We start from the raw sequence: 17,446 nt of genomic DNA on the forward strand, positions 1-17,446 counted from the left end.
ATATATATATATAAACAAAAAGTCTTCTCAGCACAAGACGTGCAAAAAACGACCAGATAATGTTACACTAGAGTAAAAAAATACAGAAACCAAAAGAAACTATACAAATAATGTAATCCATTGATCCACTAGTTTGACCAGTAATCCAATGACTCAATGATTTAACTAGGTCGATCATCGGTTAGAATTTTGAAACCATGCTCACGGAGTCACGGTATTACAAAAGAACTATAAAAGTTTTGTTAAGCCCCTACTTAAGCTTAGTTTTTTTTTTTTGCTTAATTAATATTTTGATCCCTTAAAGATATTTTTCGTTTCACATTGGTCCCTTAAAGAAAAAAAGTTTTATTTTAGTCCCTTAAAGATATTACCGTTTGCCAAGTTGGTACATTCCGTTAGTTTTTTGTAAAAATCGTTAATTGTTGCACATATGGCAAATGGTAGAGATCCTCTACTTTTTTTTATAGGAACGGCATACCTTTCAACTATTTTGATCCACCAGATTAATCCAACTGCTCATATTACAACACATGTTTTACCTTTTTCTAATTATAAAATAAAACAAAAAAATTGCAGTAGAAGGGAACAGAACAGCAACCTTCTTCCACAGCTCCACCGCTTTCATTCCGGTGTAGCCTCCACAAGAAATATGGTCGGCTGTGACTTACTGCTCCATTCTATCATGATAAGTTAGCAAACAAGTTTTCTGTGGATAACATTAAACTGAACTCAATTTTAAATCAAACAACTCTAAAAGATAACACAAAAAATGCAATGGTTTGTACCCAAAAAAATGAAACAGGGAACAATTTGTTTTTGCTTCAAAAAATAACACTAAACTGATTTTGGAATTCTAAAATCTCTACACGCTTTTTTAGATCTGGGTTTTGGAGCTTTAATTTTACAGAGGGTGAATTTTGGATATGGGTTTTGGAGCTTCAATTTTAAACTATGTTGCCTAGGTACGGGTACGGTATCCGGTACTGGTACGCGGTACGACATTTTTAGAAAATTTAAGGTACGAGTATGTTACTATAAAATATTAGAAAAATTATTTTTAAGTGAATTATTATCATCATGCTTTGAAGATTTAATTTTTTTTGTCTACCGTCTCAACTATTTTCATAAAAAATGAGAGATAATTGAAATATAATAAAAAATTATAAGGGTCCGTTTGGTGCACAGGATAAGAGACAGGATATGATAACTGTATCATATCCTGCCGCAATCCAGTGTTTGGTGATACAGCAGGATATGATAAGTTAATCCTGAAGCTTATCCTATCCTGTCTCTCTAGTTATAATTCTTATCCTGAATTTGAGCTGGGTTACCAGCAGGATAGGATAAGAAGAAAAAAAAATTACTGATTTATTTTATAAAATATATTTTAAAATACATAAAATAAAATTAATAAAATATAAATAATAAAATAATTAATTTTTAAATATATATGTGATTTTCTCACATGGTAATTTTGTAATTTATATATTCTAAAAAATCAAAATTTTACTAAAATTACAATATTTTAAAGTAAAATGATTATTAAAAAATTGACAAATAGGGATATTAATTTAAATTTTATAAAAAATTAAATATAATTCTTTTGCAATAGTAGTTTTATAATTTACGTATGAGATATATCATATATTTATTTGGCTTATCTAACATGTATATATTATTGAGTTATTTATTTGATCATGATTCATATAAAAAATTAAACTTGATTATTTTCTCATGATTTTTATTTTAAATTATATAAAGTTATTTGATTACTTATTTATATTTTTTGTTTATAAAATTCAAAGTATTACAAAATAATTTTTAAAAAATAACAATTGTTTTACAAGAGTAATTTTGTCAATTAAATATGTTATATATCTTATCATATTATTATGAGCAAGTATGTATTTAAAACAAAATATAATAATTATCATGTTTGTTATTCTGTGTGCACCAAACATAGGATATGATAACTGAGTATAACTGTTATCCTGCTGTTATCCTATCCTATCCTTATCCTGTTTTATATCCTATCCTGTCACTATGCTATCCTGCGCACCAAACGGACCTTAATAGTTTAAGAGATTTTTCAACAGCCAATATGTTTTTTCCCTATTCATCATCATAAATCAACCAAATAAAAATGGGTACGGAATCGGTGCGTACCATACGAGTACCATAGAGTATTCGGTACTGATACGTACCCGGTACGGGTACTTCACCATTTTAGGAGTACCCATGCTACATAGATTTTAAACTGAAAAAAATGAGAAAAATGGTGGTGGTGAGCAGGTGAGGGTGGATTTAAAGTGGGAGGTGGTGCTGTTGGAAGAAGAAAGGGAAAGAAGGGTCGTGGAAGAAGAAAGAGGGATGTGCTGTTGGAAGAAGATTGAGGCTCCCATGGTAGAAGAAAAAATGATGCAGTAAGGGAGGAAGAAGATGAAGAAATCAAAACAAAAATTTATTGGTTGACATGTAAAATCTAATGGTTGTTTTTCTTTTAAAAAGATTCAATGGTTAAGATTAAAAAATCAGCCATGCTATATGGCACGACAGCCTTGTCGTTAAAATTGCACGACAGTGCTAATAAAATTAATTTAAGTACTCAATAATTAGACAAAACTGGTAAGAGTGGAAACAAATAGTAAAAGAAGAGTCCATAAATTGGACAAATTAAACTGGTAAGAGTGGAAACAAATACTAAAGTAGAAATAAAGAAAAATAATTTTTTTTAGAATACTTGTCCGAGACGTGTTGTATGAGTGTCTTACAAATGTCGAACATCAACATATGGAGTGTTAGAGTAAAGAAAAAAATAATTATTTTTGGACACATGTTTGAGCTATCCGACACGTGTCAGACACCGACACGGGTCTGACACCGTGACACGCCTAATTATAGAGGTGTTCGTGCTTCATTGCATGTAATATGCAGGACTGTGGTTCGAACCCTAGTATTTCCATTTGGGAAAATGCATGTATAGGTCTTTAATTTTTTTTTTAACAAGTCAAAATGAGATATATTAATAAGCAAAAAGTCTGAACAATCTGTGGTTTCTTTCGGTCCACACAACCCACACACAAACAAGACATATGAGTTGCATGAAGGAACGTCGTGCTCGAAGACCACCCGCTGAAGCAGTGAACTGAACGGAATGATCCAAAAGGAGTCTGAGCAGTCATCAAAGAAGAGTCAATCCAAGAGCTGACAAGAGACCAAAATCTGGACTACTAGGGCTCCTTCCTCTAGGAACCAAAGGGTGAAAGAAAAAAAAAATTGAATTTAAGAGAGTGATGTTGAAAAAAAAAAAAACAAATTAAGGAAGGGAGAAATTTAAGCGTCGTGCATTTAGACGACAAACATATGTCGTGCAATTAATCATTTCTCTTAAAAAATATATCGTGGTATATGGTGGACCACCTTCAATGTTGGACCATCTAATACATTTGTGGTTGATAAATTAACGGAGGGGACCAATGTGACAAACGGATATGTCTTTAAGGGACTAATCCGAACATTTTTTTCTTTAAGGGACCATTATGAAACCTAAAATATCTTTAAGAGACCAAAATACTAATTAAACCTTTTTTTTCTTCGGTAGAACTTGTTAGTTGTGGTATTCTTTTAAGTACTGTAGTAACTATACTCACAGATCATAAGTGTGAGAAATGGAGAATCTGAATTTCGAATTTTCAATTTCTTTAATAATGACCTATTTGTTTTAGTTTTTTTTATTGGGTTAAATAAGTAAATGGTCCTATAATTTTTCAGAATTTTATTTTTAGTCCTTAAAGATTTTTTTCGCATTTTTTGGTCCTTGATGTAGTTCGTGTCATGATTTTTAGTCCATACTTTTCATTCAACTCGTGCATATTATTCGTAATTTAATTTTTTTTTCTGCAGTCATGTTTAGTCCATTATTTGAAACTCTCTTGCAAAATTCTAAATCTTTTTAACAAGAGATGAATTAAATATGAATTTTTTAGTTTGTTGCACAAAAAATTTTATAAATAATTCATCTTATATTAAAAAATTCTAAATTTTTATCGGAGATGTTCTTATAATATTATAAATATCTAGAACGAGGCATTAAGGATGAAAAGAAAAAAGGGAATACAAAAAATCATCGAAAAATGTGAAAGTATAGAAGAGTTTTGGTGTGGTATGAGATTTTTAGATGGATCGGGGTGGTTGTTGTAATTCCTCCATCGTTAGCTTCTCTCTTTGAGGTGGTTAGGGGAGCGGTTAGAAACAAGAAAGTCCGCCATGGTTTCTTGATGATTTGGCATGCAACTATTTGGTTGATTTGGAAGGCGAGAAATAGCTTTATTTGCTCAATGGTGTGATAGATTCAAGTGCTATAGTCGATGAAATCAAAGTTTTGAGTTGGAAGTGAGTCTTGTGAGGTTGAAGATGGGGCAATGTAGATTCATTGCCTTTTATTGTCCAGGTGCTGTTTGTTTCAGTCCGTTTGGAGGGGAGGGTGAGTTTCTGCGTTTTCTGGTGGCAACACTTGTTGTCTGCGTGTTTTTTTCGGTGGGTGGCGTTATGTGGTGTGTGTGTGTTTTTTTAGTAAATGTGGTGTGTGTTGTTTAGCAGTAGGGTTGCGAATAGGCCAGGCGGCCTACAGGCGCCTTCGGCCTGACCTGTTTAAACTTGGCATGACCTGTTTATTAAAAATGCTAGGCTCAGACTTTGAAAAAAGCCTATTTACATAAATATGTCAGACTCAGACTTTTAAAAAAGCCTACAAAGCCTGATAGGCCGCGCTGTTTATATTTAATAATTATTATTTATGTAATATTATTATTATTTATATAATAATTTTATTATGGCATACTTAACTTTGTCGTAATCATATTTGTTATTTTATTAGCTTTTAATTCTTGTGCTAATCATTTTATTAATTTTTTCTTAATGTTGTAGAAATTATAAAAATTTAAATGAGAAATAGGCTTTAAGGCATGTTTCACCTATTTAAAAAGACTATATAGAGTGATTAAAAAAAAAAACTATATTTGTTATGGCATACTTAACTTTGTCGTAATCATATTTGTTATTTTATTAGCTTTTAATTCTTGTGCTAATCATTTTATTAGTTTTTTCTTAATGTTGTAGAAATTATAAAAATTTAAATGAGAAATAGGCTTTAAGGCATGTTTCACCTATTTAAAAAGACTATATAGAGTGATTAAAAAAAAAAAAACTATATAGAGACATTTATGTAATACAGGCTTTTAAACAGGCTACAAGGTCAGACCAGACTTTAAAAAGACTCAGGTCAGACCAAAACAATTGTATTTGATAGGCTTAGGCCTGAAGAAAAATCGTAGGCCAGGCTCAAGCCTGTCAAAGCCTGACCTGATCTACCCTATTCCCAACCCTATTTAGCAGGACCTCTGTGTTTTAGGGGAGGGAGTTTCTTGGCTCTGTTGTTTTTGTATCCCCAAGGGGGGGCCTTGTTTTTTTCTTTTCTTTGTTTTTGCATCTCTTGTACTTCTTTCTTATTCTGGAGTTGCTTAATAAATTTTACCGTTTCAAAAAAATAAAAATATAGAACCAAATAGAGGAGGAATTGAAGGGTCAAGATCAAGCAACAGGCACCGCAACAGAGGCTGCAGCTGCTGAGGATCCAAATCGGAGTGATTTGCACAAATTATTAAGTCTAATGAAAATAGTATTAAATAAGCCTAAACAAGGCGAAGAAGTTTTCATTCAAGATAATGTAGTGCCACTACTCCATAGTTGCATTGCCCGGAGTTAAAATCTTTTCATTTATCAAAAGATACGAAGAACTCTATTTAAAGAGAAACAAGTGACAAAAAGTGGGAACTGGATTCTCTTTAAGGAGGTTCAGTGCTTAATCCAACCATTGATTTTTTAAATAAAAAAATTATAATTACAATAAAATGCGAGGTTGTGATTTGACTAGACAGAAAAATCCACTAGAGAGGATCCTCTCCCCAAAAAGTGGATAGTTTATTCCACAATCATTTAAACAAAATTTAAATTTCTTTCAAACTATGTTGTGTATATTTCTCTCCAAATTGAATTCTTCATTTCTTCTTAATTGATTGTGTAACCTAATTGTTCTGTGCATAGTAGCTGAACAAAATAACCAAAATTTAATGACCACAAGTAACATTATACCTGATCATTTGTTAGAGTGATCTGATGGAATTATGCTATACACAACTCAAAACAAGTTGCATCATGCATTTTGTTAATACCAACCTAAATGATGTTTGATTCTATGTTATGAGAGTTACAGTTTTGTGAAGGAATCTAACCCAATCTGGCTTGAATGTTGGTTTAAATTGTAAAGAGTCAGAATCTGGGAAATGAAAGCTTGCTGTATCATGTTCACCAAAATGCTTAAGTACTATGATAGTCCTTATACAGCCTCTTTTCATTTTTATCAGGAATCAAACCGAGTTCCCCCCGACATTTACAATACTCACCCTGAACACTAACTACTTGCACTAGACTCCGATGTACTTACACAACTTCTGATGGAACTTGCACTAGACTCTGATGGTACTTACACAACTTTTCTATGACATGTAGGGGAATGGATTCTCTCAAGTGTGATTTACACTTGAAAGAATAAAGTGTAATCTAACACCATCTAAATTCATTTTCTCTAAATTTTTATATGTTTCTCTCTCTTGATCAATGGTAACAAACCACACTTTATTCTCTCAAGTGTAAATTACACTTGAGAGAATCCATTCCCGACATGTAGAGATGAAAGCAAACATAAAACAGCCATCTGCAGTAATTGATTCTCAACCTTATAACAGTAACTAATATCTAACAATTTACATTATTAGTATGACAAAAAGGGATCAGAAGTCTAATTTAAAAACATAAAGATGAGATGAGAGCCAACTAACTAAGCACGAAATCGATAAATATAACAGAATAATAGGTAATATGCAAGATTATCACTTTTGCACTGAAGAAGTGGAAGTTATGGTACATTTGAATGTTCAACACTCAACACAAAAATCTGCCCCACACTTGGTAGAATCCAGGTTGAGAATAGGCATTGCATGAAGCTTGAGAGAGCTTCCAGCAATATGTTATGTACAAGAGAAGATTGACCAACGACGAACCATATGAGAGAATGCTCATATGTCATATCAAATCCAAGTTTCACAAATCAACAAACAAATTAATTTCAATTTCACATAAAAATAAATGGAGTTAAAGAACACTGCACAATACACCCCCGTTTTCCAGCAAGATCTGGGGAGGATAACCAAAAATTAAGAAAACAAGCTTATCGCATAGGGTTACTAAAATTCAGTTGGTGCTCCCAAATTTGAAAATGAAGAATTAATCTCCCACTTGTGTACTTGAAATACATCTCCATGGCCTTGCATTTGTTCTTTTGTCCAGGAGCAACAGCAAGCCCATACTGTCAGTTGGTAGCCCTAACATATACCTACAGCAGTCACAAGCAAATTTTAGATGATGGACATTTTTGTTGACAAAAAAACAAGGGCTTATGGACATTTTCTTGTCAAGCATTGTCATTCAAGGATAAACACACAACAAACTTTTTTTTGACCTCGAGGTTATGCTAGCAAGATATTCTCTAACCCTCTTTCTAACACACACTATTCTATTGGTTGAAATTCACAAGAGTCATCAAATTTCTGTGAGACCCCACATGATTTAGTGGGACCAATTTCCAAAATATCGAGACCCATTTGAATTTCAATTTATAGAACAGAATGTGTTGTTAGAAGTTTTCTAAGAAATATTATAGCATAATTAACAGTCGTCATCAAACTTAACATTGGTAATATTTCATAGGGTAGTTTCATAAACCCGGAAGCATAATTAACAGACGGTCTCACAATTTCTATTTAAATATAATTCCTATGCTATATGCATTGATGGAACTGTATCAATAAGGAATCACCAAATTTCAAAAACTACCTAAGAAGTTCCATAACAAGATGCATAGTAAAAACTTTTCTCTCAAAATTAATAGACTTGATGTTGCCTAGAAAGAAGAAACTAATGTACAGAAAAGAGAATATGAATTTATGATAATGCCAAATTGCCAATCACCTAACCAGTGTATGTTGTTACATACACACTTTGAAAATCAATGCCAGATGCTGTGAAGTTTCAAGGGCAAAAGGTGAACTTTCAAAGAACTGCCTTCTCTTTGAAATAACTTAGCACTGGCTACTTGAATTCAAAAGAACCACATTCTCTATAAAAGGATTTCTAGGTAAAGTCGTCATGAGAATGATGCATTATTTTATTTTCACTTCACTATAACTTAGCATAGGGTACATACTTATTAACAATGACAAACTTAGAAATAATTTTGTGCAAAAGTATGTTGAGTCACCAGAAAAAATGTTACGATCACTTACTTGCTTTCTTGCGCTTTCTTTCTCCAAAGAACAACTGATGTGACCCACTGAACACACAAAAAATGAAATTGTGTCAGTGTCGATGCAAAATATTTCATGAAATGTATTTAATATTCAACAAAATTGCAGGTATAGCCAGATGAGACACACACATGCACACAGTAGAATATAGTATTTTGTATACAAAGGCAATGCCTATAATAATCAACAAAATGTTACATACAGGAAAATTGAACCCTCAAGAGAGAACAAGGGAGAAACAGTTAGCACCCATTATTTGTGACATTAAATAACAGTATTTTTCCCATTCATTCACTTCATAATTTAGCCTGAAATTATAGCATGTTTGAAAAATTGGAATAGAAAATTTGGTTTACCGAAAGCCCTTTACAATAAAATCATTAATAAGCTGAAAGGCAAACAATGATAAGAAGAATGATTAAAAAGATAATCTCAATGTAAACTTGAGATACAACCTAAAAACTGAATAACTTAAATAGGGTGTCATTTCCATTAGATAAATGGCAGAAAGGCATGCATTGCATTGATAGTATTAGTAAGTAATTTGATTTATAAATTACCTTAAAAATTGACAAGAATGGAGTTCTTGTAGCAACATATGGCTTGCTGGTACTCATTTTTCTTTGCGGTGACATCTCTTTGCACAAATGCTGAGCTATCTCCTTCAATAACACAACCTGTGCTTTATCTGTGCTCATTGCGATGATTGCCTGCCTCATTGATTCCCTATCAGCTTCAAGTGCCTGAAGCCTCGTGTAAAGCTTCTTTATGTAGGGATCCTCAAATTCAGCATGATGATTCCCTGATTCCTTTGGACTGGTTGCATAATCTTCGAAGGCTCCAGCTTTCGAACCTGTAAAGCCATTATATGGTGCCCCAGAATGAACAGAGTCAATTGTATAAACTCTGTCACTCGTATCATCACCTTCCGAAGCATTATCTACCTTCTTCAAATTAGAATGGTCTTCTGACTGAGAGAAATAATCCTTCTTATAGTTGCTATTGTTCATCGGAGACTCCACAGGGAACTCAGAACCGATTTCTCTAACCATCCCACCGAAAGCTGATGAGTCAGAGGAAACTTTCTTCGAGAGCCTCGTCAACTTTGGAGATTGTCCAACAATTACTTTCTCTAGAACATTTTTTCCTATTAAATCTCCATCTTTTTGGCTGTAAGTGGGACTTTTCTCCATTTGAGAAATCCTATTCTCCAAGTTCCTCAAACGGTCATTAGGAGTTTCGCCAAATACATATTTCTCAATATCAGTATCGTCGTTATCAGCATCCATGGCATTATGAATGACATTACATTTTAAAGGAGGGTATTCGTAGGGAAGAATGTCATATTGATCACCCTCCAACTCATCCTCAGTGAACCCAAAACTCATCATTCTATGCTTGTAAGCCTGAACTTCGCACGTAAGCGACTGAATTATCTGTTCTCTCTTGTACAACAAATCTTCCAAAGACATAAGTTCCTCTTGATCATGCATCATTTTCTCCTCCGCAAAACGCTTGAATTGACGAGCTTCCATTTGAATCTCTGCCTTTTCCCTCTGCAACCTCAAGATCATAGACATCGCCTCGTTCGCAGCGGTGGAAGAAGAATTTCTCTCCTCATCCAATTCTTCATTCAGATCTTGAATAGTTCTCTGTTGCACACCAACCATCTCACGTAATGCTACACATTCATTCCCAATTTCAACCCGCGCAACCGATTGCATCGGTAATTGGCTTTCCACTTTAAACTCATCATGCTTCCGTTTAACAGAACGCATCCAAGTTGCAGAATTTTGATCCAACAAAGAGCAACTACATCCGCAGTCGCAACATTTCAACAAATCCTTGGGAGATGTAACTGTTTCCGAATCCATAGATCAAAATGTAGTCAAAACCTTTCAACAATCCAACAATTACCAATGGTTTCAATTCAACAAAATGACAAATCGGGTAACAAAAATCCTCAGAATTTTTATTCTTCTAATTTTTCTTCCAACCATTAACCATTCTCTCCCCCTATATTCATGCCACCCACCTTCTCCAGCAGATCAACAAATCAAACACAAAAAATACACCTAAACCAAAAAAAATTAACAAAATATATTAACAAATTAACCTTAAACCCCAAAAATAAAAATCGATTCTTTTTAATTTAACCGTATTCTAAACAACCTAAAAACCTAACAGAAGAAACTAATTTTCCCATAGCTGAGAAAATTTCAACAAACAAAAACCAAAATTGAGAAACTCACCTTGAAGGAGACACCGTCGGCGAATCAACAGCAGCCGGCGGCGAAGGAGTCGCCGGAGGCAGAAAACGGTAATCAATTTCCACCCAAAAAATTACCAAATTAAAAAAAAGGAAAAAAAAAAGATAAAGAAAAAAAAAAGCAACTACTAGGAATTGGACAAGACCCGAAAAGCGTGAAAATCACGTTTTCTTGGAAAGAAAGTATGAATGAAGGAGCGGGAATGGTGTTTGGTGGGAACAAGGATAAAAATTGAAGGAAGAAAATTAATTTGGGATTTTTGTTAAAGCCCTAAAAAAATTCTTTTTTTTTTTTCTTGAGAAGTGATTTTCCTTTTTTTTATTGTTGTCGTCTTTTAAGAATTTTCGTCTGATTTTGTTTTTTAGATGATTGGTCTCTCTCTCCTCTTAGAGAGAGATAGAAAGAGAGAGAGCACAACTTTAGAATGAATTTAAAGGTGGAAAATATTATATGATTCTTTCTACTACAGCAAAGAAAAAAATAAAAGATAAAGGTGGAAAATTGATGATTGGGATTCTACACTGATTTGCTGGAATTTAGGTTTACAACTATTTTTTTTTACCTATTTTTCTTTTTCCAAGTATGCTATTTTTTAATTTTTTACTAAAATTATCTTATTTTCGGATTATTAGTATTTATCTTCTTTTTTCTGTCAAAAAAATTTTAATTTATCTTCTTTTCAAGTGTTTGTTTGGTTCTTACAGTTGAAAGTCTTTGGAGGCTGAAAAAACAAAGTTCTTGATTGAAGTGAAAGTTTGAGTCTTGTAGTGAAATACAATTTTTGCTTTATTTTGTTTTGAAACTCATTTTGAAATAAAAGTAAAAGTGTTTTTGTTTTTGTGTCCTTGGATGTTCTTACGCGCTTTTGAAAATTTTAAAAATATCCTCTCGTTATTTAAGTAGCGAATTCAGGAAGCGTAAATTTTGGAGAAAAAAAAATTCGCTACTTAAATAACGAACCTTATTAAATAAGGGCAAAGGAAGAGTGAGACATACAAAAATATTAAATTTTTATAAGATTTACATCCTAAGATACAAACAGTTTTTTTCCAACTTTTACAATTTACACATCACATCCTATGTTACGATGGAGTAGAATTAAAAGGTCGGAAGACACATGAAAGACTCTGAGCGCGAAAAGAAGAACTCAAAGTAAAATGTATATATTTCGGTTGTTGCCTTTTACTTTCTAGATTTATTTTGTCTCGTCATGTGGCATAGTAGTGAGTTTCACTTTTTATCAAATTAAAAAGAAATTTTGTCTCATCATGTGGCATAGTAGTGAGTTTCACTTTTTATACAAATTAAAAAGAAATTGTAAATGATTGTAAAAATAGTTATAAAAAGATAAACTCCAAGATTAGGGTTTACTTTCCAAATTAAATAAAGTTTCTCACATAAAATTATTCAATAATGCGAAACTCCTTTTGAGGTTTTGCATGAAACAATAGAGCATACTTAAAAGTTAAAAGACAAAAAATAAACACAGAATAACCATAACTATTATGATGGATTTTGACCCAAAGTTAGGAGATTATCCATCTTCAAGTTGAAAGTGATTCAGTGGTTTATGTTGACATGGTAATAGGAATTGTAGTATTAACAAGAATATTTTTACTCTAAGTCGACGCATTCATGACCTTAAGAATATAACTTGGCAAGTTCAAATTAGTCATATATGGTGTGAAGGAAACCTATCAACTGATTGACTAGCTAACTTTAGTTTTAATTTGAACTATTTCAATTTGCATGTAATGGAGACTAGAGCTGTCAAAGGGGCCAGCCCGGTCCGGCCTGGAGGGGCCCGATCAAATAAAAGGGCCGGCCCAGCCCGACCCGTTAACTTCATGGTCTGGCCTACTTAGCCCGGCCCGATAAGCAAAAGCCTACATAGCCCGATGGGCCGGCACACTAATTTTCATAGTATTTTTTTTTTTGAAAAAAAAAATACTCTACTAAATTTATGTTATATTTCTCAACTAAATCTTCAAGAAGGTAATTCATATCCCTATATTTTCTCACATAATCTCTCAAACAACAATATCTTCCTCTTTATCCTCATCAAACAAACAAACAAATCTCTAACAAATAATCTCATTCTAATCCAATAAGTTTTTTGTCATATTATTATTATTATTATTATTACTATCCAAAAAAAATTCCAAGTTTTATATCTTTCATTCATCCATTGTAATTTAAGTAAAAAAAATAATATAGAAAGAATATAAAATAAATACAATAAAAAGATGATAGACTTAAAATAACCATATTCCAAGTTTTATATCCTTCGTTGTAATTGCAAAAAAAAAAAAAAAAAAGATGATATACTTAAAAATAGGAATAAAACAATTTATAGATAGGAACAAAACACAAATAATAACAATAAAACAACAAAAATAATAAAAAAAATTATATATGAATTTATGCATAAAAATAGGACCAAAATATAACAATAGGGCCGGCACAAAAGCCTGTGGGCCGGCCCATGACGACCCATGAAAAAGTCTGACCCGATAAGGTCCGGCCCGATAAGGCCTGGCCCGATAAGGCCTGACCCCCTTTTAATAAAGCCCGACCCGTGTAAAAGGATAGGGCTAATGGGCCGGCCCGATAGCCCCGACCCTTTTTGACAGCTCTAATGGAGACTCATCCTAGAGAATTTCAGAGTCGCATTTTTTATGATGTTTCCCGCGCTTGCATGCCTCAAAATAGTTGCTTAATTTTATAGTTTTTTCTTTCTTAGGCTTTGCCTTCTTTTTTTTTTAATGAAAAAACGACTATTAATACAAACCAACAATATTAAATCTTATAAAAAAACACAACAATAGTAAAAATAAAATAGAGTTGCAGATGCCTTAGCTGCTTAGGGTTGTCAGCAAGATGCGTTTATTTTATTTGATGCACCTCCGTTAGGAGTAGATCAATTGTGTTCCTTTGATTCTTCGGGAGTTTCTACTCCCCGCATTATTTTAGTATAATTCCTTTTGGGCCTAGCCCCTTCTCATTGCGAAAAAAAATAGTACCACCACAATGGCTTTAGAAGAGTACGAGTGGGTGATTGTACTAAATTATTAACTTTTTTATTAAGGATTAAATTGTTAATTGGAGGTATATTTTTCACTATCATAAATACACAATTTTGTTTTTAAAAAATCATAAATACATAATTTGAGAGTGACTTCGTAATGTTAAAGAGTATAATTGAATAAAAATAATAATACTATGTAAAAGGACATTTTTTTTTCTTTCTAGATATTCTTTTTATTTTGCAAATATAACACTTATAATAAGTTAGATATATTGAGTCAAATATGGACATGACCAACGACTACAATTGGTAACTCGTTAAGTAGGACGCATACCACTACAAGAAAATTGCTTTGGAGCGTCCGCCAAAACAGACGCTAAATACCAAAAAACGGACGCTACAAGGGTTTAGCGTCTACCTAGAGTCTGTGTCGTGGCGGACGCTTAATTGCCTGAAGCTAGCAGTTGCGTCCAGCAGACGCTACTTTAGCGTCTGTCTTTTTAAACGCAAAGCTGAAGCTAGTGACTTGAATATATGGCGGACGCTATTGGCTAATATTAGCGTCTGCTTTTGTTAGATGCAATGAATTAGTTTTTGAATAATATAGTGTCAACTAAAAGCAGACGCTAAGCTTAGCGTCTGGTTTTTTTAGATGCTATAAACTAGTTTTTGAATAATATAGTGTCAACTAAAAGCAGACGCAAACTTTTTTTTTTTTTTTTTCAAATATAGCTTTGTAGCTGATGGAAAATCAACAAACAATTAGTATTAGTACATCTAAAATACAAATTAAGTAGTTCTTTACTAGACCTTCTATTTCTAATATATAACCATATATAATGTCAACAAAAAATGTCTACATCCACCAAAATATCCCGCAAAATATATAATCCATTAAAATAGTCCTAACTTACCATCAATCAAAATATAACTCACTAATATATAACCCACCAAAATATCCCACAAAATACATAACCCACAAAATATATAACCCATCAAAATAGACCTAACTTATACCATCAAATTTAAGAATTTTGATAGGAATTCAGAATTTCTGCAGCGACGATCAACGTGGTTTTGCACGACATGGTAACCAGAAAACCAGTCGATATGCTTCAGGATTTAGAAGCTTCAGATCACGACATCCTTCTCCATTTGAACGGCGGTTGAATCAGCGTGATTTTGAGGAGGAAAATCGCAGACTGTATCAGCGTGATATTGAGGAGGAAAATCGCAGACTGAGAGGACGACGTGATAATGCGAGATTCAATCACTCTTATTCTCCTCAACGGCACCGGCGGAAGCGTAATCGAGATGAACGTAGGGTTATGGAGGATGGGAAGGCCAACAACCGAGCGCAGCACCATGGTGGAAGTAGTGTTGACAGGTTGACGAAGCTTGACGGTGGTGATGGCAGGTTTGACGGCAAGCCCATTGATGGTGTTGTTGATGAAGGTCGGTGCAAGGGGAAAAAGGTAGGAGATGGAGTGCAGGCTGAGTTTAAGCAATGTGAAGTAAACTTTTCGGGTCCGAACCTTAAGCGGTACGTATCTTTTTACTTTTCTAATTTTCCGGCGCAACTACCAAATTTTTATCTCAGAAAAGGTTTTGAAGTTTGTGGTATTCTGGAGGATGTGTACGTCGCTAAAAAAAGGAATAAGTTTGGCCAACCCTATGGATTCGTCAAATTCTCTAATGTTAAGAATGTTCCTAAAATGACGAAAGCCTTGAACAATGTTTGGTTCGGTAATTTCCGCGTTAAAGCAAGTGTGGCCTTGTTCGACCGGAACGTTTCGAGGGTGGATAGGAGAATGGAGCTACTAAAGGCCGAAATGGAACAATTCAATGTCCCTTCTTCGAAGGATGGGAAGCAAGAATCCATCAGGCCTGAAGTGCCCAAATTTGAGGCGGAAGGTATCAAGCTGTCGGAGCGATATTCTCACCGCGAAGGGGTCAGTGATCCAAGAGTGGAGATGGAAATTAGCGCCCCTAAGGAAGGAGTACGGGTGGGGGACATAGTTGTTGAGCTCGGGGCGAGGAAGGTCAAATCATCCCCAAAGAAAGCCCAAAAAGAGGGGAAAAAACTGCCTCCGGAGAAGATTGAGTCGCAAGCAGACACTGTGAAGGATCGTAGATGCTTTATGAAGAGCTACCGCACTAAACCTGCAGATGCGCAGTGGGTTAGCAATGGCGTAGTGGCTACTATTATCAACGGAGAGGCGGTTCCTTTGGTGCAGGATAGAATAGTGGATGCAGGTTTTAATGACCTGGTTCTCATTCCTATGGGGGCTGACAAAGTTTTCTTGCGTAGCTCGGCGGGTGCAGAAGCTATGTGGATGGTGAATAACGCCAAAGAGTTTTTTCAACTATGCTTTTCGAATTGGTCTCGTTGGGAAACAGATGCGCAGCCTTATCGGAGAGGTGCATGGGTTCGTCTTTATGGGATTCCACTTCACGCTTGGAACGAGGATTTTTTCAAACTGTGTGTTTTTGATTGTGGTCGTTTTATGCGAACGGATTGTTATTCAGCTGAAAAGGGTAGACTTGATTTTGCTCGGGTTTTGATAGCTACACCAGACTTGAACATCATTAATAGAGTTGAGAGGGTTCTGGTGGATGGTGCTCAGGTGGAGGTTAAGATCGTGGAGGAGTGGGGGTTTGCTATGGGAGAAGACTGTTGTCTTGTTGAGGAGGAAAGCGAGTCGGAGGCGGCTCAATCAGAGTGTGGTGAGGGACACGTGGATCCGGAGGCCTGTCGTGAAGTTGACATGTTGATTAACAATATCTCCGAAGGGCTAGAGGAGGAGGCCTGTGCTGTTGACCGTGTTTTGCGAGAGGAAGAATCTTTAGTTAAGCTTAATGAAAAGGAATCTGAGGTAGTGCTGGAGCAGAGACCCGTAATTCCGATCATTAGTGTCGAGACCTCGTCTAACGCGAGACCGTGCTCCCAGGGAGCGCCCTTATTTCAAGCTGTTGGGTCAGACAAGCCATCTGGTGGAGTGGAGCCACAGGTTCGTCCCCTTGTTCGGGCACCTCGTTATAAACGTACTAATTCTTGCCCACCTGTGTCGAGACGTTCTGTCATATCGGGGCCTTGGAGTTTGGAATGGTTAAATGACCAGAATCACGGGGATGCTGGTGTGATTTTTTCAGCGAGCAAAAAAGGTAGGAAGGGGAATCATCCTGTCCCGAGTCTTAATTCGAAAGGGCATCAAGATCCTTTGAAAAGGAAGGCTAGCGGGGTCCTTCGACATCCGCTTCATAGTATTAAAAAAGTCGCTAGGATACCAACCAAAGATCGGAGTGAGGTTCTAAAAGCTTTAAAAAAGAGTGTCCGTCGGCGACGGGGTGGGGATGATTTTAATCGCTCTTGTACAGTGAGTCGTCAAGTCTCCGGGGGGGGAGTCTTCCTCTTCTGGTTCCATTAATAATGATTGGAAGAACTGGGTGGCTGTTCAAGGTAATGACCAAATGGCGGTGGATGATGTTTGGGGTATAGGGAAAGCGATCGGGATTAAGTTTAAGGGAGACAACGTAAACATGTTTAATATTTTGTCTAGGGCGGGCAAAGGCAAGAAGGCAAACTCAGGTCGGGTTTCGATGGGAGGACCACGTAGTGTGCGCGAGAACTAGTGCGTGGATCTCTGTTTGTCTGGGGGGAGAGTGTTTGTGGATGAAGATTGTTTCTTGGAATATAAGAGGGTTGGGTGGGTTAGAGAAGAGGAAGG

General features: G+C 35.0%; 1 protein-coding gene across 1 annotated transcript; it reads right to left on the bottom strand.

Moving 5' to 3' along the window:
• Positions 1–6,932: 6,932 nt before the first annotated feature.
• Positions 6,933–11,152, bottom strand: LOC123905970 (myosin-binding protein 7-like). The gene is made up of 4 exons (XM_045955786.1): positions 10,673–11,152; positions 8,981–10,495; positions 8,400–8,446; positions 6,933–7,450 (listed from the first exon to the last, which is right to left on the bottom strand). Exons 2-4 carry the CDS (start codon positions 10,292–10,294, stop codon positions 7,342–7,344), a joined length of 1,470 nt encoding a protein of 489 aa, XP_045811742.1. The 5' UTR covers positions 10,295–10,495; positions 10,673–11,152; the 3' UTR covers positions 6,933–7,341.
• Between the last annotated feature and the right edge of the window lie 6,294 nt (positions 11,153–17,446).

This window comes from Trifolium pratense, linkage group LG1, assembly GCF_020283565.1.
Source record: "Trifolium pratense cultivar HEN17-A07 linkage group LG1, ARS_RC_1.1, whole genome shotgun sequence".
In the NCBI taxonomy this organism is placed as follows: Eukaryota; Viridiplantae; Streptophyta; class Magnoliopsida; order Fabales; family Fabaceae; genus Trifolium; species Trifolium pratense.